General features: G+C 44.7%; 1 protein-coding gene across 1 annotated transcript; it reads left to right on the top strand.

The window, feature by feature from the left end:
* LOC113405591 (fibrocystin-like) lies at positions 1–22214 on the top strand (the record flags this gene model as incomplete). The annotated part of the gene is made up of 6 exons (XM_026646811.1): positions 1–196; positions 714–781; positions 3138–4763; positions 6938–7081; positions 16581–16794; positions 22064–22214. Coding segments are annotated over 6 exons (2399 nt in total), but the record flags the coding sequence as incomplete, so codon positions are not given.
* Positions 22215–24853: the final 2639 nt, after the last annotated feature.

Below are 24853 nucleotides of genomic sequence, written 5' to 3'. Positions count from 1 at the left end.
GGCCCCAGTCACTCCAGATTGGAATATCTTCATTCGCAAATTGTACTGGCCTGGATGTACAGGTGAAAATTGAGGACACTGTGGCACAGATCCAAGCACGAACAGCCGATGGCGTCGATGTAGTACTGCCTGCCATGGCAGATGGATGGTACAACCTTTCTGTCATCATCAATGGCATTGCCATCGGCTCACATGGGTGAGTGAATGTGCCTATTTCCTCGAGGATGTGAACTTCATTAGCTAAATTCTACCTGGGATTTTAGGGTTAATGGAAAAGCAAAGGAAACATGGGCTCGGTATCAGAGCCAGCTTGCTAACAAAGAGCTCCACTGTATGTTTTACAAATGATTAGCAATTACTACGACTCTGATTCAGCAGCGAATCCCTGTTCAGCAAAGCTCTTAAGCATGTGCTTTAGTCCCACTACAGTCAGTAGCACTTTGTACTGCTTCAGTAGTATTCGTAATATCTGTCCCTTCATGTTGCTCCATAGAGACCCTGACCAGCTAGTTACATGCCTGGGCTCCAAGGGGAGAGAGTCTTTGTGGCCTGGAATGACAGTGTCTTGTAAGAGGGCACCCGGGAGATGGCATGGAACCAAGCGGGAGATGTAGGGAGGCTATTCGGGGATCCACCCAGGAAAGGCAAGGAGAGAAAAGCACGTGGAATAAAAAGGAAAAGTAAAGGACTGATCCTGTGTTTGTGTTTTGCAGAGTTGATCCGTTCATCCAGTACAACACTGAGATCCTCAGCATAGAGCCCTGCTGTGGCTCCGTTCTGGGTAAATACAGCGCTTAATTTGTAATGAAAGAGGTGCCGGGGCTCAAGCAAATTTTTTTTTTTACTTTCATAACTGATGTGGCAAGCCCAGAGGTGCTGGAGTTATGAACTGCCAAGCTCAGAGGTGCGGAGGCTCAACCCTGGCACAAATTAAGCACTGGGTAAATAGCATCAGCACATCTGTCACCACTTCTGGAGGCCATCAAGGGATCAAGGACTCCTCTCCCCTCTGTGATTGGGAAAGGCGTCCAATTTCACATTCGTTTAGATGATGGCATTTGTAAATGTGTGAACCCTTATTATGTAGACTTGCATTGACAGGCAGCAGCTGCCTGCCTGGGACTCTCTGGGTGTGTGTGAGTGTACTGAGCAGCCCACCTTTGGATTGTCTGGCTAATATTGGAACAAGTTAGCCATAGGGCTGATGACAAGGTCCCCTGTCCTTTGAATTTGTTTCCCCTCATGAATGAACCAAATGCACAAAAACCACTCACACCTGAATAACTGGTGCTGGCTTTTTCAGTCCGGAGTTCCCAGTGCTTAACATTCAATGTGCATAAGTCTTTGATGTATACGCAGAGTCCCACTAGGACTAAAGCTGACCATAAACCTTTGCAGGATCAGGGCCTAAGTGGAGTGTCTCTATTGCTTTGCTGTGTAGCAGATATAGAGGCAATGAACATTTTAAGTTGCAGAGAATTAAGTTGTCGATTTTGCTTTGTCTCACACCAGTGTAAATCAGCAGTATCTCCACTGACCTCAGTGGAGATCCTCCAGTGTAAAACTGGCATTAGGAAAAGGAGAATCTGGGCCTCGTGGAGGGTGGGAAGGGATGCATAGTCTTATGCTTGAAGTGCAGGACTGGGGAGCTAGAAACTCACGGATTCTATGGATTGCCTTAGCCAAATCGCTTAACTCCTCCGCTGGCCATAATCATAGAGGGGCTTTGTGTCGGTTCATTAGATAAAGTGTCAAATATTATTATTCAGCTTTGAGAGCTGATGCCAATTTAGATATAGCGAAGCCCATCAAACTGGAAGGTTAAATAATAAAACATGTGGATTGTAGAAGAATTCTCTTTTTAGAAGTAAATTCAAGGTTTAAGAAAAATGTGATGGGTTACGAATGATGATCAGCTCCAGCAGCATGCCAGGCGTTTTACCGAGGAAAGTGGAGACGGGGATGCTACCCCAAAGAGTGTAATATCTGGGGATCAGGATGCTTCAGAACCTGTGCCGAGCGAGAAAGCTGGCCAAGTCATACTAGTTCCACTTTCTTGGTTTTTGAGAGGACTGGGGTTTATTGACTTTATGAAAAAAATGTATTGAAACTTTCTAGAAAGTCACATAGGATAGCCAGTGAATAGTCCATAGTCCAGGGCCACCTTCTTTAATTTGGAGGACTATCCCACACAGTAACTATAGGCTGCAGCATGGGATGCACCACTTTGAAGTCAGTGGAGGCTGATTGGCTCCGGCTGGAGTATTGCAAGCTGGGACATGGAGTTTCATGTGGTGCATCTGTGTATTAAAGATGAGGATAGCTGCAATCTGCTCAGTTTTATGCTATTAACATGTGACCTCTTGACGTCCTGGCAGGTTACCAATACAGCCTTGAATTGGGCAAGATTTGGGCACACCTTGCTATTAGGTCCTCCAAAAACTCTGTCATGCTAATGGAGCCGTCAACAAATGATATCGTTCCTAGGGAGAGCTCTCTTGCTGAAGCACTTGCTAAAGATCTTGCAGAATTTAGGCTTGGAATAGAGGAATTTAGGCCAGAGTTATAGCAGCTGAAAGTCTGAGCTCACCCCACTGCGTGTTCTGATTTGCTTAATCCTCTTCCTAGCAGACAAAGGGTTAGCTTTGGTGATGTCTGCACTGCAGTCTGATATTTCTCCACCGCTATATGGCGTTGCATCACAACCTCGTGTGCAAGTGAGTTCATGCCACTCTGCACAAGGAGGAGGGGACCAGCCCATACTCCAGGGACGTATGGCTGGAATGCAGCTGCCAGGCAAACAGCGATCACAGGGTAAAGTGGCCAGTTTTGAAGAACCCTGTGCTTGGCAAACCCGTCCTTAGATTAGGGATTAGAATTTTTCAAACTCTCGCTGCTCTCCCCATGTTAAATTGTTAAATGTTACACACTGGGATGCAGTGGTGGGTGAGGGCTTGATGTAGGAAGCAGTGTCATATAAACTCAGGGTCCCTATATGGTGATCAGGTGCCAATGAACCTCGTTTTAAGGGCAGAAAAGGCTGAGACAATGCGGCTGTAGAAATTTCCGTGGCGTTTCACCATATTAGAATTCACTCTGAGCTGACTCCATGGCGCTAACCGTTTCTGTATCCCTAGGTGGAACAATCCTCACAATCTCTGGAAAAGGCTTTAGCCAAAACCCTACCCTGGTTTCAGTCTTTATAGGCACGCAAACCTGTGATGTTACCCGCTTGGTGGAAGAGACAATATGGTGCCAGACCCCACCGGCTGCTGACTTCTCTAATATAGAGTCCCAGGACATCTCTGTACTTGTGGGGGTGTTCATTGGTAACAGATCCTCTCCACTCCTTCCCTCCTGGAGCTTCCCAAAGAGGAATATCACCTTTACTTACCAGATGGCTTTGACTCCGGTAGTTACCTCTGTGGAAGTAAAAATGATGAATGACAGCCTGTGGCTGGACATAGAAGGAATAAATATAACTGGTTCAGTGGCTAAGCTGGGAGACTCTGAATGTGAGCTGGAGTTTCAATCCGACAATGAATCCACAACCCTTTCTCAATGCTCCTTCCCACTGAGCACTCTGGAACCTGGAATCTATCCCGTCAGAGTTCTCCAGAAGCAGCTGGGCTATGCCAACATGACGGCAGCCCTGCAGAACTTTACATTAGTCCCAGAGGTAAAGGCCATAATTCCATCACAAGGTTCAGCTTGTGGTGGGCTGTTGTTCACTATATCCGGTCTTGTTCTAAAATCCAGGAGGAATTCAGTTCGTGTGAGCCTGACGGGTAACTATACTTGTGAGATCCACAGTGTGGATTACAACAGGATCAGCTGTGCTCTTCGTCCAAGGGAACCTCCTCTGGATGACTGGTGGTTGCCTGATGCCTCTCAAGCCCTTAATGTCACAGTGACGGTAAATGGAATTCAGAGTGTCTGCCTCACAGACTGTGCACTCCACCTTCTGAAAGAGTGGACCCCTAAGGTAGATGCTGTGGTCTGGGAGATCAATGGGACATTGTCATCTCTGCTGATCAGAGGCCAGAGATTAGCTTTGGCAACTGATGAACTTGTGATACAAGTGGACAACCGTGACCCTTGTAACGTAACTTTCTGGAATGAGACCAGCATACAATGCCAGACAGGCAGCCTTTCCCCAGGGCAGCACAGCCTTTCTGTGTCCAACAGAAGAAGCGGGCATGCTTGCTTCAGCAGGGACTCCCGTATCTTCACCGTCATTCCTTGGGTGCTCAAATTTTACCCCCAAAATTTCAGTACCAATGGCGGGGGCCTTCTTGCCATACAAGGGGCAGCACTGAAAGGAAGGAACAGCACTTCCGTTCTTGTTGGGAACCGACCCTGCCTCATTACAGATGTCAGCTATGTGGTTCTCCGGTGCTCTGTTCCTCTGGGCAATGGGATCCATGCTTTAGCTCTAGAAATAGATGGCATCTTGTACCACCTTGGTGAAATAAGTTACAGTGAAGAGTTCACCCCTATTTTCCTTTTCCTTCTGCCTCCGGTGGGTCTCCTTTTAACAATGACCGTGTCACGGATCACAGGGGTGGAAAGCATGCACATTTCCATTGGGGTCTCCCCCTGCACCAACATCACTGGCAATCACACCACTTTGCAATGCTCGGCTCCCCGGCTTCCTGCTGGAGAATACCGAGTCCTCGGCGGCGACTTCCTCCGAGGCTGGGCTTCATCAAACTTGACATTCACCTCTCAGTTTACTGTCACATCGACACGCAACAACTGGGGTAAGTGCATGAGTGGCTGGGGATGACTGTCTCCCGGGTAACAGCAGTGACAGAGATGTCACAATTTGTATTTGGAGTTTGTAAGAGAGGAAATCACTAGTGACCCCCACCTGCCCCCAACAAACACACTAGAATCTAGAGTATCAGGGGAGAGTGAATGTGGCCTGATTTGTTTCTTTCACAGACTGTGAGCGAGTGTCCTGGCTGAGGGTCTGTCAGCTGCTTACATGCTAAATTCTGTTTTCAGGAATTCATAATGTGATCTCTTAAATACCCCTACCCATCCCCCATAAAATAAAATCCTTATTTGGGTGTGAAACATAGTATCCAAGATTCAATGGAAGAACAATGGTAAGCAATCAGAGACTGTGTTGATGGGCACAAGCACAAAATTAGAACACCGACCGATCTATCTATCTAGGTATCTCTGCAAGGATTTGATCATAGACTCATAGAATATCAGGGTTGGAAGGGACCTCAGGAGGTCATCTAGTCCAACCCCCTGCTCAAAGCAGGACCAATCCCAGGACCGAACCTGCAGAGTCTTGTAAAAACCTTATATTGGCAAGCAGTTAGATCCCCATGTTACTCACACACGACGATGCCACTTGTTTACGCATCACAGCGGAGTGCTGATTAAACTGTTATACCACATCTCGCCTCCATAAATTCTGCACAGGCAACGTGTGTTACAGAAAAAAAGAATTTTAAGATCTTGGGGAGTTTAAAAAAAAAAGATGTTGTGGGATGGAAAAGGTGATTCCAACTGTGCAAGGCTAGTTCTAGCAGACAGGGATATGGCTGGTCAGAAATCTTCTGTTGAAACATATTGTTTGTTGGAAAATGCCAGTTCATCAAAAACAAAACTATTTATGAGAAAGAGTTGTTTTTGACAACTCTCCCAATTTGAAAAAAAGTTGGTAAATTGTCAAAATATCCTATTTTGACATCTATTTGAAACAATTAGTTTTTTCGGTCTGAATCACCGTCTTGTTTTGAAATTTTAGTGAAATTATACCAAAAAGGGTAATTATTTTTTATATGAAACATTTTGATTGACCCAATCCAAAAACTTTTTAGGATTATAGATTTGCAAAAAAACATTTTGAGATTTAGATGCATTGTCCTGATTTGAGAGAGGATTTTTTTTTGAAACTTCAGAAATTCTCACAGGCTGGGAAAACAGTTTCCCACCAGCTCTACACAGGGAATGGTGTACTCACACAAAAGCAGGATGACCTCCCCTTCTGGCTGCATGGCTGCATACACCACAGTACTCATTCCAGACTGGGGCAAAGGAAGGCACAGAGGGATGCACACTCGTGTTTTCCAAAGTGTTCACTCATTTGTTCCCTTGGTATTTGGGTGCAGAACTCGAGACACCTAACACCTTATTTTCAGAAGGTCTGAGTGCCTCCAGCTTCCACTGACTTCTGAAAATATCTGACCTTAACTCTCTTAAGATGGACACACAAAAATGCAGGCACCTGAAGTCAGTGGATACTTTTAAAACTCAGTAACGCAGCAAGTCAAAATGACAGAAATCACTATTTATTTATGTCTTTATTATAGTACCTAGGGGCCCCAGCCAAGATCATTGTGCTAGGTGCTGTACAGACACCTAGAAAGAGACAGTCCAGCCCTGAAAAAATTACAATTTAAATAGACAAGATAGACAAATATTGGCAGGGGAAACAGAGAGGGGCTAAGTGACTTGCCCAACATCATACAGCAGGTAATTATTAGAGCCCCACACTGCCTCCATAGAAACGGAAACTGGAGGCCTGATTCTCATCTCACTTCCACCAATTTTAGATTGGCATGACTCTCTTGAGTTCACGGAATGCGTCTACTTAACCTTAAATGGGTACATGGAGGAACCGACAGTCCTTAAATTTTGTCTTGGGATGGGGCATTAAGGGTAGTGCAGCATCGCAACCACCCCTCATCCTCTGTAGAGCCATGCAAGATGCAGTGGCCAGAGATGATCTGGCTCCAAGTATTAGTTGTGGATAACTGAGGCACATCTGTGATGGCCTTTCCCTTACCCATAATGCAGAGTGTAAAGGCAGATTTTGAGGCCCTTGTAAATTGAGGCTGCAGTTCCAGGCTGGTCTCATTAACGGCCAGTCATGAAGCTCTGTTTTAAATCCCTTTCTCTGTTCTCTTCCTAGGTGGCCTGGGTGGAGGGGCAGTGCACGTGCACGGCACTGGGTTTGCTCCAGGAAACACCTCCGTAACCATCTGTGGCGCTCCCTGTGAAACGCTAGGTGACACCACGACGACCGATGTGAGCTGCCTTGCCCCGCGCTTGGACGGTCAGTTAACATGTTGGGATGGATAATGAACCCTCCTAAAATCTATCCCCGACCTCAAACCACATGTCCTGAATTCCCATTGCAAAAAATCCTAGCGCAGATGAGGAGAGGGGCACCTCTGATGGCCCAAAAACTGCTATGGGGAAGGGAGAGGAGCCAACGTGGCAGCAGCCACCGCATCCTGACCCTCATCCAAAATCCCACTGATGTCAATGGGAGTCTTTCCATTGATGTCAGTGGGCATGGATCAGGCCCTCTCTGGAAACACCACCTGGTCACTGCTTTGTGAGTGTGTGGGAGATGTGATAAGAGATGGTACATGGCTGGATGACAGCCTGTCTCTGCAGCATCATTCCCATGGGAACAACCCAGCAGAAGCGCTCGCACCTTTCTTCTCTCGATGGCAGGAGGTGACTACGGCATGCATGCATGCATGCAGGGTATTGTTATTGGCATAGCAGTAGCTTCTGCAGGCCAGGGCCCGATGTGCTAGGCAGTCTACAAACATATGGCAAAGAGATGGTCCTGCCCCGAGGGGCTTACAGTGCAAGCTACTCTAAGGGTAGTTCAAAGAGTAGGTTGGAGGGGCTAAGTGAATACCCTGAGATCTGTATGTAACATGGACAGACCCTGGTTGTTGGTGGACGGGATCAAACCTGGCATCTCTGGAGCTACATGCCTCTTAACTAAGGCTGTAGCAGCCTCATTAATCTCTAAGTGTTCTCAGTGCTACTAGAGGAGACAGAGCACCACATCCAGGACGTGTGTAGGTTACATACGTTTCCTAGCTGAGGAAGGGTGTCTGAAGCTTCAGCGACTCTCTAGTTGATATCCCGGGTGAGCCCCGACTTGAAACACCGACAGACCCCGGTCATCGGAGAGTGGGATCGAACCTGGGACCTCTGGAGCTAAATGCATGAGCCAAAAGGCACATGGCCTTTAGCTAAGGCTGTAGCAGACTCATGAATCTCTAAGTGGTCTCAGTGCCACTAGAGGGGATAGAACACCACACCCAGGAGATGTGTGGGTTACATGTAATATTTCTTCAAATTCTAGAGACCTCCCTGAGGTCAAAAGTCCCTGGCCTCTGCTCCTCCATGGATCTATAAATCCCTCCCACCCTATGGGGTGATGCTATGAGAGTATCTGTGACTGCCAACTTGTGGAATTCCCACTTGTCATTTTGCCTCATCCTCTGGGTTTCTCGATAAGCAATCTCAAAATACAAACCAAAACTGTGTGTGTTTGGATGTGGGCGGAATGAACCTGAGATACTGTAAATAATCACTTATTTAAACAGGATTTGGGAACAATCCTAGGAACTTTCCTTTAAGCTCTGTCCTGGGAACTGGGATATCTCATGTTAAAAGACTCAGTGCTTGAATACCGGGATGAGGGGTGGGGGAGACTGGTTATTCAAGAAAAAGAAATAGAATAAAATACAAGAAAATGATTGAGAGTATGAAAACATGAAGAACAGTGTTTCTAAATTTATTGTGCTTTGGACCATTGCTGAGGTGGAGAGAATATGCTTGTCCAGACAATACTTCAAATGGGCACTAGATGTCAGCAAGCGAATGCTGATTGATTGTATCAAAGAGTTTCTTGGTTATTTAGTTTGGGGAATTGAGTTGGGTAGGTTGCACTTCCCACTAAACAGACACATAAGACTTTCCCTTGTTTATTGCTCAGCTCTTGCTGAATTAAGATATTTATCTCATATCCTACCAAATATGCCATTGAGAAGGCTAACTTCTCTCTCTCTCTCACCTACCCTCTACCAGTGATGATCTGTTACACTTAGAAAAATATTTGTTTTTTTCTGGTCAAGCAAAACAAACTAAAAAACAAACTCACACTAGTTTAGAGCCAAGTAGATATTTGCAATGCTGGTATAGGCACATAAACATATAAAATGTTTGTGTACACAAACTCAAATGTGTTTATATCTTGGAAACACACCACAAATGGTAAAATAGCCTGATATTCATATTTTGATTATAATTATATTTTCAGGTGATATTTTTAGATGATAATTGGCCTGCCAAAGATCTTTTTAATCTAGCCTCACATCTGCTGTTTACTTGGTACTATTCTCTGGGAGTTTGACATTTGTGATGTGCTGGCTGGCCCCTACCAGCTAGACTAGTGAGCTGTTGACATGCAGAGCTCCCTTTTGCTAGCCTCATTCACTCAGCAGAGAGGTTACGAACCACTGCAGTGGTACAGGGAGACAAGCTGTTTACAGAGGCCTAGGGGACATGATTTTGGGGCCTTTGCTACACTTCAGTACAGAGGCACATGCATGCAGATTAGAAGCACGTTTGATATTTCCTGGCTGTGCCCAGTGCCTGGGACTGGTGAAGTGGATGCATTCCTCTGTTACATCACATCCTGCTGCAGAAATACCTCCCCTTCATGTATTTTTATGTAGACCACACACACACACACACACACACACCCTTTGGATGATTCCACCGACTGCGAATATTTTTTTTAAGTCATGGCATGTGAGTTTCCTTTTATTTTTAATATTGTTCTTGCTGCTTATCTATCTAAGGTACTTATTTGTGAGAGATCCCGGGTGTTGAATGCGAGTTGATGGGTCCCCAGGCAGTCCTCGGACTGCCAGTACCAGCAGGGAATGTGGGCTGGTGGACCCCAGTTCACCCGAAGCACGGACCCCAAAGCTCCTAATTGGAGGAGATGCCCGGCCTCTCTGATTGGCTCGGTCTCGCTCTTTAAGCCAGAAGGAGACACAGGAAGTTCTTGGAGCAACTAGGTGAATCCCTAGCTGAGTGCTACATGAGACCTTGCCCTCTCACCTGATTCCTGATCTTTGCCTGGCTCCTGCCTTCCTGCCTTGTTCCAGATCCCTGCTTCTGTGCCCCCCCCCCTTTCCCTGGCTACTGTCTCCAGTTCCAACCCATGGTCTGACCCCTGGCTCCATCTCCGGCTCTGACCCCTGGCTCTGACTCCTGACTCCTGCTCTGGTGACTACATCTGACCACCACTGCTCTGACCACTAGGACTGACTTCCCGGTCCACGGCAGTTTGCTTGGAAAACCAACCTCTCTGAGCAGGTCCGGCTCCTTATCCCAGGGAGTACTGGCTCCGCATGAGCCATTAAGCCCCTCCAGATGGATAACCAAGCTGTGCAGCATGGTTTTCACAGCTGATTGTCAAGAATCGGGCACTGCAAGAGTAAGTTCATCGTGCTAGCAGACACTTTTGCGCAGCCTACCGTTGAAAACAACACCTCCTTGGGAACTGTCTGAGAAGCCAGTAGGCTGGAGAAGCTGAAGTTTAATTAATCCCATGTCAGAGTGAGATCTTATATAGCAGATGATCCAGATACAACAAAGCCTAAAACATGGTGGCAGTGGTAATCAAGTCCTAGACAGTGGGGAGACCATTCAGAGCTGCACTGCAGAGAGCAGAATACTTCTGTGAGTATACAGTTTGCTTTATAAGACAAGGCGGATAACAGAAAAATGGAGGGTCTGAAGCCTCTGGGGGCATTGAACCTGCAAGCGAAGAATTTAGTTCAGGCGTGGAAGAGCTGGAAAGAGGAAATTAACCCCGCTGGAAGATAAAGAAGATGTGAAAATAAAACTGTTTCATTACCTGATTGGAGAAAAAAGGAGAGAGGTAAGTGAGACTCTGTGTGGAAATTTCCCAGGCTCAGCACACCTTAAAAGCAATAATGGGCTGTTTTGGTACTCTCTCTAACCCCAGGAAGAATGAAATGGTGGAAAGATATCATTTCTTGACTTGGGCTCAAGCAGCTGGAGAGGATATAGATGAATAAAGCACTGATTTAAAAATGTTAGCAGCCAGATGCAGTTTTGGAAATATTAAAGATTCATTGATAAGAGACCGGATAGTGTGACCAAATATGAGACTTACAAGTATGAAAGTGGTTGCTGAGGGAAGCTGACTTGACTTTGGGGAAAAGCTTTGTCCATGCCATACATAAGAAAGAGAAATCAAAACCAGATCCAACATCAGTAGATGACAATGCTACAGACACATGTCAATACTGTGGGAGAAACCATGAAAGACAGAAAGAAAAGTGTCTAGCTTGTGAGGAAAAAATGACATATCTCTGACAAAATGTAATCATTTTGCAGCCAAGGGTTTGTTTTTTCCCCCAGAGAGAAGAAAAACAAATCCAAGGTACACACAGTAACTAAAGAGAGCAACAATGAGTATGAGGACATTGTATGAGTGACCGAACAGATGATAAACATAGTGCAAGAAGACCCTCGTAAGCACCAGAAACAGTTGTATGCAGCCAGGTTATTTGGGAAGAAAGTGATACAATTTCAATTAGATTGATTGGGATAATGTTACAACTTGTGCCACAGTCTGGTGAACCCAGACATATGGTTGGAAGAGACCAACAAGTTGTTAACAATGTACAACCAGATCACATTAAAACCCATTGGGGAAATGTAAAATTAAATTAGGAAATCCAAGGAAAAAAATACAGACTGGACTTTGTAGTCATAGGCGATGAGACAGCACTTTTGCTTCTGGGCAGCAAGACTGTCTAAGCCGTGAATCGGATAAAAGTACAGTTCCATAACATAATGAAAGTGGATAGCAAGATGACTAAGATACATTGGATGATATTACCTTGGACTAGGAGATGATACAGAGGGAGTATCAAGATATGTTTCAGGGAGATGGACAGTTAGATGGTGTTTATAAAACATAGATTGACACCAGTGTGAAGCCAGTTAAATTGCCAAAAAAGGAAAGTACCTATTGCATTATGACAGCCATTGAAAGACGAACTACAGAGCTTACAGAACTGTGGAATTATTCATCCTGTAGAGAAGAACACAAACTAGAAAAGCAATCTTGTTGTCGTAAGAAAGCCATCTGAAAAGCTGAGAATATGCATAGACCCAAAGACTTTAACCAAAGATTTGAAATGGAGCCATTCCCCTCTGCCTACAATTGAGGACATATTAACAGATCTGTCTAAAGAGAGACTTTTTACAGAATGCGATATGAAAAATGGATTCTGGCACATTGAATTGGATGAAAAATCCAGTTACTTGACAACTTGTGCAACTCCACTTGGGAGACAGTGATGGTTAAGGATGCCAATGGGAATCAGTTCAGCACCAGAGGTATTCCAGAGCAGTCTGACCCAAATATTGGAGGGCTTGATGGGAATCTGGATAATAGCAGTTGTGTTGATAGTGGGAGAGGATGATGATCCAGAACAAGCTCAATGAGATCATGACTACACTTCTTTTACAGAGATGCAGGGAAAAAAATAATAAATTGAACTTGGACAATCTCAAGTTGAGAGTAACTAAGGTGCCATACATTGAACATTTGTTGACCTCCAAAGGCCTGAAAGTAGACGCAGAGAAAATAAGGGCAATTAGAGAAATGCCAAGACCCAGTGATGTTAAATGAGTCCAAAAACTCCTGGGAATGATCAGTTATTTGGGAAAGTTTTTCAGCTGTCTGTCTGAGATCTGTGAGATCCTGAGACAGCTGACACATTGAGACACCTCATAGGAGCGGACGGATCAAAATGAGCAAGCATTCTGGAAAGTAAAAGATTATTGGGAAGGCTCCCATTCTGAAATACTACAATGCAGATGAACCCCTGATGCTGCAGTATGACACATCCAAGTTGGGCCTAGGAGATACCATGCTGCAAGGGGGACAATCTGTTCTATTTGCAGCAGTGCATTGCCCGTGACAGAGAAGGGCTCTGCTCATATTGAAAAAGTTGTTAGCAATACTCTTTGGAATGGAAAAAATTTCACCAATACATTTATGATCACACTTCCCGCAGCTCCCATTGGCCGGGAATGGTGAACCGTGGCCACTGGGAGCTGCGGGAGGGCCGTGCCTGCGGATGGTCAATGTAAACCAAATGTCTCGCGCCCTGCCAGCGGATTACCCTGATGGGCCGCGTGCCGAAGGTTGCCGACCCCTGGTCCAGAGCAACAGAGGCCTGGATTGATAATTGATTGTGGGGGCAGTGAGAAGAAAGACGAGAGGCATTGTCACAGTCGTGCCTCCCGCTATTGAGTCCTGCTTCTCAAGTCAAGCAGTTGCAGGTTATTCTGGCCTGCCAATCTTAACTTGTGTTTCTGTTGTGGCAAACTGGTTTATTATATTTCTGGTTGTTGTATGAGGAATCCAAACCTAAGAGACCCAGGAAAACAAGTCAGTCCAGTCCCCAAGAACGAGGCTGGCCTGGGAACCTTGACAAAATGTTTCCCTGAGTTTTGAGCCATGGACCTATCCAGAACACGTGCTGAACTCTGCCAGCGAACACCGCATTTACAACTACCGGATGAGTACGTGTCCCAGCGTGCTCCCTTCCAATCTCTCCACAGCAGCCCCTCATAGACTCAGGTCAGATCCCCCTAAGGCCCAGGCCCCTTCTGGACCTAGCAGAGACAGTTGATAGGTTCCCCCATTCTCCTGTCTGGTGGACAGAGAGACTGTACCTCTGGTCACCATCGAAGAGCCAGGGCTGTCTCCAGCTTTTTTGCCAAGAGGGACTGGGACCCACCGCCGAATTGCCACCGAAGACCCGGACATGCCGCCCCTTTCCATTGGCTGCCCCAAGCACCTGCTTCCTTCGCTGGTGCCTGGAGCCAGCCCTGCGAAGAGCACAGAAAGACACTTCAGTTCAGTGCTATTCACTCCTGGCATTTTCCCCGATCTTGGGTATTTCTTGGCTGACCCTCCATAACACACTCATCCACTGGCACAAACTAAAGGTCATTTTCTCTCCAGAATTCTATGAGAGCTGAGGACAAGTGGAAGACCACCTTTCAAACCCACTGTGGACACTATCTCAAGATGCCTGTCGTTTTGACCAATGCCCCTGAATCCTTGGCTGAGTGCTACATCAGACCATGACCTCTCACCTGACTCTTGATCCCTGCTTTGTTCCAGGTCCCTGCTTCTGTGCCCCACCCAACTCTGGCTCTGAATCTTGGCCTGACTCTGGCACCATACCCATCATCTCTCATAACAATATCAAGACATTGATTACTCTCATCTCCACTCCATTACTCGTCAATGACCCCAGCTACCATCACCCATTAGTACATTTTTAAACAAGCATCTTTGTGCTTTCTACCATGCCGCCTTTCACGTTTGGAAAGAACTCCATGTAAACATCTGCAAAGCCACCTCATTGTTCTTCCTAAAATCCTTCCTGAAAACTCTCCTCTGCCATGATGTCTAAAAAAAATTCAACAATGGTTATACAGCTGGTGTGCTTTGACCACTGTTCCTTATGCTGATCAGTATTTTCTCATTGCTACCTTATGCTCTGTCTTCATAGAATCATAGAAGATGAGGGTTGGAAGAGACCTCAGGAGGTCATATAGTCCAACCTCCTGCTGAACTGGTGACCAACACCAACTAAATCATCCCAGCCAGGGCTTTGTCAAGCCAGGCCTTAAAAACCTCTAAGGATGAAGATTCCACCACCTCCCTAGGTAACCCGTTCCAGTGCTTCACCACCCTCCTAGTGAAATAGTGTTTCCTAATATCCAACCTAGACCTCCTGCACTGCAACTTGAGACCGTTGTTTCTTGTTCTGTCATCTGCCACCACTGAGAACAGCCGAGCTCCATCCTCTTTGGAACCCTGCTTCAGGCAGTTGAAGGCTGCTATCAAATCCCCCCTCACTCTTCTCTTCTGCAGACTAAATAAGCCCGGTTCCCTCAGCCTCTCCTCATAAGTCATGTGCCCCAGCCCCCTAATCAGTTTCATTGCCCTCTGCTGGACACTCCAATTTGTCCACATCTTTGCTGTAGTGGGGGACCCAAAACTGGACACAATACTCCAGATGTGACCTCACCAGTGCTGAATAATCACTTCCCTCGATTTGCCGGCAATGCTCTTATCTACCTGTTGTCTCTTGTTTTATGCCTGGATTGTGATAAACTCTGAGGCAGGGATTGCTTAGTTTATATGTGTTTGAACTGGTCCTAGAACAATGGTATCCTGCTTAGAGCTTGGCAGGAAATGCTTTTCCTGTCCTATTAACTTTTTCCTGATTTTAGACATTTTTCTCATCCCAACTCTGGATTAAAAAGTCAAAATTTCAAAAAACATTTGCGAACTGACAATCTGAATTTTTTGGGATCAATCAAGTGTTGTTTTTGGATCATTTCAAAATAGTCCACTTTCAACCATTTTTAATTAAAATAATTATTTGTAGTACAATTAGCTTAAATTTTGAACTGAAAAGTCCTTTTGAACAATTTTTTGTTTTGAAAACATCAGAAGGGGACATCTTGAAAACCTTTTTTCAACATGTTTTTCAAGTCAAGAAATTTGTCAAAGCTGGCCCTTTCACGTGAAAGTTTCAGTTTCAACAAATCGGCATTTTTAACAACAAAAAAGTTTTACTGAAAAATTCCCAACCAGCTCCGGTCCTGATCTCTGATGAGCCATAGAAATGCAAACAACAATCACTGGCACAAGACCATCCTTCCTTTCAGCTATTCATTGTTTGAGTGCTAGCTCGGTGGAGATCCTCCCAGAGCTATATGAAACCCTCAGGGTTTTGAATGAATTTTGTTCTCTGGTTTATATTCCTGTAGGCCCATAAACCTCTTCCCACCTGACTTTCAGTTCACAAAACCCATCCTTTAAAAAACAAACAAACAAACCTCTTAAAGCAAATTAATAAAACCCCCAAACCCATTGAGTTAAAATCATGCAAAGCCTCAAGTTTCACACAGATTCCAAGCAAAAGCTCCAAATCCACTGCAAATCCATTCCTTTGAAAAGCCTGCAAAGCTCTGTTGATGCTTTCACTGAACCAGGGCTGAGCTTCAAATCTGCAATGAACTTTATCACCAGACAACGTTTCCTGGTGAAAGGTTCACAGTCGGTTTGTGCTTTCCATCCCAACAGCTTTCCCCAATGTGAACCTCGGTCTCCAAACGGTGAATGGCTAATTGCATTAGCCCACTCAGACCCCCAGCGTGTTGAGCACAACACTCTCTTCATGAAGTGCAGATCCAGCCACAGGAACAATAGTGTAGAGAATGTTTCCTTTCCGCTGAACAATCGAGGATCTGAGCACATACTGTACTGCTGGGTTGAAGTAAACAAACAATGGCCCATCTCCTCCAGGCAGCAGTTATGCCCGTCCCCTTAGCTAATCACTGGCTTGCTTTTGTCCCCCACAAGGGGTCACTTTATTCTAAAGAGCATCTGGATAGATACTGCCAAAGGATCATAATTATCCACACAGATAAAAGAGATCAAACCCAACGGGCAGAGTCATAAATAGATCATATGGATCGTGAGAATGGAGGGTTGTGGTTCCCAAAGGGTTAGGCTGGGAAAATAATCATGACCCTTCTGCCATGGAAGGCAATAGCAAAACTCCCATTGATTTCAGTGGCACAGCATATGGTTCTAACTTGCATCAGTGCCGATGCTTATGTGGGTGAGTGTTTTTTTTTCCTTTCTGTCTTTGCAGCGTCCTTGGCCGTTCTCTGTGGCCTGACCCATCCTTCAGAAGACTGCAAAGGAGCTGGGACCACATACATCCAGTGTGACGTCCATATCACAGCAGGAGCATACAGCCTAGCAGGAGCCAGGCCTTACATATACCTGTGTGACGACAACTCTCTGCTGGATAACAGGACAAAAGTCAACTCACCCCAGGCGCTTTTTGCTGGCCTCTTTTTCAGGTTAGCCCTGGCTCTATCCCACAGCAGTGTGGGCCTGGTGCTGCTCAGCATCTCCCAGAAGACACTTAGTGTTTGCAGACTTGGGCGATGGAGAAGGTGGATTTCTATTTCCTAGGTTGGTGTGCTCCACTGGGTTGTGAAATCCATTCAGTGTGCATATCAAAGCATCTGCCCCCCACATCTTTTAAAGCATTCAAGAGACCTCAGAAAATCCATCTAGTAAACAGCCCGCTTTGTTCCTCTTTAGATTTTAATATTTATCTTCTGATCCAAAGCAACATCTGGTGAATGCCAAGGGGGGAAAGGATTAGTCATTATGAAAACCAGAAGGGATTCCCCCTCCCCCTTCACCTCTCCAAAGAGATTCATGGGTAAAAAGTCGCAGAGGATCTGGCAGGCTGTATGTTGTTTACTCAACAAGGGTGCACAGACAGTTACTGTAGCTTTAGGCTTTGGAAACCATGGGCCAAATTTGCTGGTGTAAATTGGAACTACTCCATTGAAGTTAATGGAACTACGCCAGTTTACACCGGCAAAGAATTTAGTCCTATAAGTTTGTGGTGGGGGTGGGGAGGGGTGGAGAGAAAAGAATAAGAGAATGAAACTTTCCCATTTGTTTTTTTTTTAAGTCCTTCTTCCTAACCAAATAGATAAACAGACCATAACCAGGTTATTGGCCCAAGATTTTCTGTAAATTAAGCCAAACTCTCAGCTGATATAAATTGGCATCATGCCATTGATTTCAGTGGCACTATTCTGATTTACATCAGCTGAAAATCTGGCCCCATCTTCTCCTGTTGCAAGATACAAGTTAATCAATGGGAGTTACTTAAACCCCGAGATGAGAGCAGCAGGCATTACAGTATGCATTTAACAAGGAGGACAAGACTACCATTGTGCAAATGTTTTTCCAAAACCCGAAAACCACATGAAACTAGCCTGGTTTGAGGTTTCTGGGCTTTGAGTCTCCTCTTGCTCACATCAGTATAAAGCAGAGTAACTTCCCTGGAGTCAACTGATTTACATTTGTATAAAGTCAGTGCGGTCAGAAGAGAATCAGATTCCTTGGGGCAGATCCTGGAGCTGTTACTCATTGACACCAGCTAAGGAGCTGTGCCATTGCTTTTTATTATTTCTGATTTACATAGCACCAGATTATTCTAGACACTTAACAGACACAAATAAATACATAGGGTCCTGATTCTTCTCTCCCTTATACCTGGTTTACACCTGGGTAATTCCATCGACGTGGATGCTCCAATGGCTCTATGCCTGGTTTGCAGTGGTGTCAGAGAAGATCAAGCCTACCATCCCTACTTTAGTGGGTTTGCCCACACAAGGCACTGGAGAATCAGGTCTATAGTCAGGGCTTCAGTGTTTGGCTCATAGAATCCAGAAAGGTAGAAAAGACCTTTGAGGTCATCCAGTCTCTCTCTCCCTGCCAACTCATATAGTTCTTTTATGCCATGCTTTGTCTAGTCTAGTTATAAATGTCCCAAAAGGTGGTGCTACCATCATTTCCATCTCCATCGACCCAGCAGTGTCTATGTCACCACTTAGGTCAGCTTAACTGCATCGCACAGGGTGTGAATTTTCTCACAGCCTGGAGTAATTTAGTTAAGCCAACCTAACTTTGTAGTAAAAAGAACAAGGAGTACTTGTGGCCCCTTAGAGACCAACAAATTTATTTGAGCATAAGCTTTCATGGGCTAAAGCCCATTCCATCAGATGCATGCAGTGGAAAATACAGTAGGAATGCTGCAAGTTCACATCCCCGTTTACTATGCTAAATAATTCCTCTCTCCATTTGGTGCTTATGTAACATCAACAGACCCCAGTTGTCAGTGGGCGGGATCAAACTTGGGGCCTCTGGAGCTAAATGCATGAGCCTCTACTGCATGAGCTAATAGCCAGCTGGCTGTTAGTTAAGACTGCAGAACAGACACAATCTCTCTCTCTGAGGGTACGTCTACACTACCTGCCAGATCAGATCAGTGGGTAGTGATCGATCTATCGGGGAACGATTTATCACATCTAGTGTAGATGTGATAAATCGATCCCCGATCGCTCTGCCGTCGACTCCTGTACTCCACCGTGGTGAGAGGCAGAAGCAGAGTCGACGGGGGAGCGGCGGCAGTCGACCCAGCGCCGTAAGGATGCGAGGTAAGTCGACCTAAGGTACGTCGACTTCAGCTACACTATTCTCGTAGCTGAAGTTGCATATCTTAGGTCGATCCTTCCCCTTCCCCTCTCCCCAGTGTAGACCAGGGCTGAGTGGTCTGAGTGCCACTTTTTTAGATGGGACAGAAAACCACACCCAGGAGATGTGTGGGTTACACTTACACTCTTCCAGTATTATAGATTTGTTATTAGAGCTGGTCAAATATTTCCTGACAAAACTTGGCTTGTTGGAAAATGCTAATTTGTGGAACCCGAAATAATGTGTGGGAAAGGGTCAGTTCTGAAGAATCTCCCAATTCCAAAATTGCAATTTGTTGAAATGACCCTTTTCAACATTTTCAAAACAAAAAAGTTTCATTTTCCTGTTCAAAATGACTTTGTGTCTAAACTTTAGTTAAATTATGCTTTTAAAAAAAGGTAATACATAAAAAGGTCACAATTTGAAACAAAAGCTTCTGAAATTAATGAACCAAAACATTTTGATTGACCTGATCTTTTTTTTTTCCTCCTGATTATCTGTTTGTGGAAGTGTTCGATATTTTAGCTTCTTATCCAGACTCAGGATGAGAAAAATATTCAAAATTGTGAAAAATTTTGTGGGACTTGACAGCCATTTCCTATTCAGCTCTAACTGTTGTCTTCCTCTAGTGATCGCGTCTTTTCACACCCCAGTTTCACACTGGCTTCAATGAACCTACTCCTGATTTCCACTAGTGTAACCATGAGGACTGTCAGACCCATATGTGTTTAATTCTTAGTGCCAAATCCAGCTTTCATTGAACAGAATGCAAGTTTTGCAATTGATGTCAGTGGGATCAGGATGTGACCCTTAACCTTCAGTTTGTCCCTCCAGCTCTGATTATTTTTGTTGCACTTCTTTAAGCTCACCACTTCGTTAATCATTGTCCAGCAGTGAGGTGCCCAGAAATGAAGTAACTGTTACTGTTGTGGTTAACCCAGGATCATACAGAGTGTGTCCATTACCTATACATTAATTCCCAATGTAAGATCAGATTAAACTCCCATTCCTGTCTCTTGCGAGAGCCCCATTGACTTCCATGCAAGCTGGATGCAGCCCTTAGTTTGTTTATCGCATTGGATATAGCCATCTCCTCATAAAAATGTTGGCTATTTAAAGGATAAATTTTTTTCTTGCAGCAGAAAATATGATGCAGCCTTGAAAGATACCCTCATCTCACTAAATTACTGTACAGGACAAGAATAGTTCTCAAAGTGTTGCTATCAGGAAGCTAATGCTGTTCCTTAAGGCTGACTTTCTGTTATTGATGTGGTGGAGGGAGCGATTTATTTAAATAAATAAATAAATACAAAATCATTGTTAAAATGGCTCCGATACCTGCAACGGTTTTTGTTAACGCAACTCTGTCTTTAATACACCACCGATTGTGCTAAAAAATGGCAATGAAACAAACATCCCCCAAACCCACTGCCATGGCTGCTGTCTCCTTGAACAATGGCATGGTTTGAAAACTGCAGATTCATCAGTTGGTTGGGATCCTGGTACTCCCAAGCAAGTTAAGGGCCAGATTTTCAGATGGGTTGATTTCACTTAGGGTAAGCCACTAACCCGCTTTGGCCCTTTTGTCAATCTGGCCCGAGGTGCATCGTAGAACAATGTTGTAGCTCATCTCTTTTTAGCCCCCCATCATGTAAGTTACATCAGCTTAAACCCTTACCTGTTATTTCTGAATTTGCTCTGAGAAAAGAGTTTGATTGTCTCCATCCAAATTCCCAGTGACTAGATACCCGCATCGCAAAAACTACTGCCAAATAGATTGAATTGACTTAGCAGGCTTGATTCGCCATTGCCTTGTACCTTGTGTCACCATTTATACCTGTGTACAATGGGCGATTAATATGACCAATTCAGAGTGGTCAGCATTTTTGAGCGGGTGTAAATGACTGCACAAGGTGAAAGGCGGTGGAGAATCAGGCCCAGAGACTGAGTTCTCTTCTCTGTAATAGGTACAGTGGCTGAGAGAGACTGCCTTTGGGTTGAGGTTGAGTAGTACTGCTGCCCACTGTGTTGGGATGGGTTTGTGGATAAACCGGGAACTTCATTTTTCTGAAATCAGATCTAAATTCACACACAAATCCACAAACACATTCACTGAATTTTTGGGGCGGGAAAGGAGGAGAGCTGGGGAAAGGAATGCAAATTGCAGCCAGACATGAAAATGGGACGTCTACTTCCTGGGCCTGATCCAAAGCTCAGTTAAGTGAACTGGGAGGCTTTCCATTGCTTTCAAGGGACTTTGGATCAGACCTTCACAGCTCCCCATAGTAAAATGCTACCAAAGTGAGCAGCTGTCAGCAGCAAGACCCAGTAAGAACACCCTTTACCTATTACCTTTGCTGCTCCTTCTTCTCTCTGCGTGACAGAAGCCTTTGGAGCAAGTGTCTTCGTGTAACTGGCACATATATCGAATCTGCTTAGTCTGGGCTGTTAAGTAAGTTTAATTAATTTACTAAGTTAATGTTCCAGTGCTAGCAACAAAGCATCATTGCAATCAGCTGGGGAGCAGGAATTGGAACCCTAAATGAGCTCATTTTTTCACAGTTGGAATTAGGGACCAGTTAGCCAGTTGTGTGGTTTTCCAATTTCTCCGCTTGCCCTAAGGGAGTAGCAAGTTATTCATTCCCCATTGCTAAGTGTGAATAAGATAGGGAAAGGGGGGTGGGGGGGATCCAAACAAACCCTGCTCGGTGTATGCTTCCATCTTTGACTCTCACAGTGGCAATTCCTTAGTCCTTATCTGCACTTACCTCCTTCCCTTGGTCCTGGAAGAGCATTTGCTAGCATTTGTAACTGTTTTGTGAAACTGAAAGGCATCACTGAGAGATATTTACTGCATGTGTTGTCATCGGGAGGGTTTGCAGATACAGGGTGGGGGGAAACAAATAAACAATAAAAGAATGGAAACAAAATTACAGAAATTTGCAAAGTTTGACAAATGGTGGGCAGGAGTTGCCACAAGCTAATGGCTTGCAATGATTAATAAGAGTAAAAATAATTGCATTTCATTAAGATTGATGACACCCCATTTAACCTCCCTTCTCGTTTCAGCCCTAAAGTGGAAAGAGATGAAGTTCTCATCTATAATAGCTCCTGTAACATTACCATGGAAACTGAGGCAGAGATGGAGTGTGAGGGAGCTAATCAGCCAATTACCGCCAAGATTACTGAGATACGGAAAAACTGGGGCCAGAACACTCAGGTATAATCAAATCTTTTTTACAGACTGATTCAAACAGCTTAAAATTAAATCTGTAATATTGTGTACATTTAAAGGGAAAAAAAACAATTTAGGCTGAGCAGTGGCAATATATAATATTAAATGCTCTCCAACTTTGAACAGCAGTTCTAATGCACAGCAGATGAATTAATGGTTAACTATGGTTAATCACATATTGATCAAATATAAATGAGGGCTGCCTTGTTTCCTTTAACTTCCTTTATAGCTTATGTCTTTTTTTTCTTTTTAGACTCTCCTTTCTATGTACAAATGCCAGCTCTGTTCCTAATGTAGTTTCCCCCTTATCTACATCCCTTTGTCAAAGATCCCAGCTCAGGGGATTAGGAGTTCTAAGTTGCCTTTGGAGCCTGAACATTAAGCAGTGGTTCAGCCCAAATAATCTCTTTTGATGCATTTGTTTGTACCTGTTTGCTCTTTGAAAGATGGGTCGGTGTGTATGAGAGAGAGAGTGTGTCATAATCAGGGAACAAAATTTATCCCTTCCGCCCTTTTTAAAAATGGTCTCAATTTTAATTGCAAATCTGTGAGCCACTTTCTTGATCTCCCTTCAAAATCTCAAGGGTGTGAAGTGGCAGAGAACACTATAGATGAAACAAATTCATCATAGCTGCTGAAGTGCAGGTGGTGTGGAGAGTTTGGTAAACGTAAAATGTCTCCTCACCCCTACCCTCACCCGAAATGTTATTTGCTCAGAATCTCCCAAACAGACTGCATGGGCGTGTCAGGCTGTGTTCAAAGCTGCTGTTCTCATGATGGTGGGAATGGCTTAGTTGTGTAAGCATGTTTGCAACACATTGGTCTGATTCGCTTTCCATTTGCGCTGGTGTGATACAGGAGTAACTCTTTTGGAGTCAGTTGAGTTATAGCCATGTAAAAACTGGTGTGAGTGAGATGAGGCAGACCCCTCAATCCACTCAGCAGCATCAGCTGTGCCTTTTATGCTTGATAAATCCTCAGAGAAACAGAGTATCATGTAATCTACTGAGCATGGATGAGACCTAGAAAACAGAGGTCCTCTTTGCTCTGTGCTGATATTAAAGATTTTGTGGTAACTTTTAACCCTGCTGTTCTTGGCTGAAATTTCCACCTCCCTATCATTATGCATTGTGCCATCTAGCTGATGCCCTCCACCCCAGAAGGAGCTGCACTGCCATGGCCTAGTGATTCCTGTATGTATATAGAACCAAATTCTGAAGTCCTGATTGGGTCAAAATTCTCTGAATTTGGCCTGTTGTTTGTAATGCTCTTTTGGATGAAGGGTGCTAGGGTTATTACTACAGCTGAATCTCTTAAAGTGATATTGTTACTCTCCACTCCCTTAAAACATTTTAATTTTGTTATTGCTCATTGTTTGAAGACTCGGTCTAGGCCAATAGTGTTGGCCTCTAGAAGGCTACATAAGACATTTTTTCCCCCTGTTGATGTTGTCCACTTTCATGTTGGCAACCATATTTCCCTGGGCTTCTATCCCTTTGCAGGGGCCAGGATGATTCCCCCTTTTTGTTGCTTTGTTTACTTCCTCATCTGTTAATCAGCCCGACTAATCATAATATCAGTAGTTTGCACAGCAAAGGGGAAAAGTTTCCGGTCAGCACTGCTGTGGGGCCAGCAGGGTGACCTCTTCGGACCAATCTTTGGCGGCTACTCTTTTTTTTCCCCCCCTCCCCTAAATGAAATGCAGAACTCATTCCCAATGGTATCATAAAGCACAGGCTCTGGTGTATATGAACTACTGGGTGGTACTGGAGGGCATCAGACCTGTTCCATGACACACACAACTATGCGTGATAGACTCTGTAGTCCCAACACTGAAAACAGATTGTTCTTTAACTCGAGTGCTTGAGGCCTGCGCTTTGGGAGCAAGAGGAAGATCCAAGTTCTGTCCCCGCTAGTGGCTGTGCTGTGGAGCATAGTGAAAATCATGAAGTCCTGGGTGGCTTGAACAAACCGAGGGGAGAGAGATGCAGAAACAGGGATGCTTGGATTTGGGGTCTGCTTAATGAATCTAGAGGTGTTTTGGAAGTAGGCTTCATTTTATCCATCTCCCCTAAATTGGTGGGGTGATGGGGGGGGGGGGAGTTCAGATAAATGGTTTTAATTTTGGTTCCTTTCTAGTTGACAGCATCCTGTTAAGATTTATGACCCACTGCAGCTTATGCATGCTTCACGATAGAGGTTTAAATCATGTCATGTGAACTGGCCTTGCCTTTCCACTGGAAATAATAGTCCCCAGCTTCAATACCAGACAGTAAAATGCATTAACAGCATCCTGTGTATTTGGATAATGGCACTATTAACAAGCAGCACAACATACCATAGCAGTAACAGGACTTTGCCTCTTTATAGTGAGACCTTCCACTTCCATTGCGCCTTTCAATTGAGGATCTCAAATCACTTTGCAGAGGTTGGGGCTGATCCTCAGCTGCTGGAAATCTGTGTAGCTCCACTGACTTCATGGTCTGCTGATATACTCCAGCTGAATATCTGGACCGTTATAACAATTATCTTAGTTATATTGTGGGAATACCTAGATGCCCCAGTTGTGAACAGGGCCCCATTGTGCTGGGCGCTCGGCAGACACATAGTAGGAGACAGTCCCT

The sequence above is a fragment of the Terrapene carolina genome, unplaced genomic scaffold, assembly GCF_002925995.2.
Source record: "Terrapene carolina triunguis isolate 2854851 unplaced genomic scaffold, T_m_triunguis-2.0 Scaffold44634, whole genome shotgun sequence".
NCBI classification, from domain to species: Eukaryota; Metazoa; Chordata; order Testudines; family Emydidae; genus Terrapene; species Terrapene triunguis.
The sequence above is the reverse complement of the archived record's forward strand: the minus strand, read 5'-3'. Positions and strand labels throughout refer to the sequence as shown.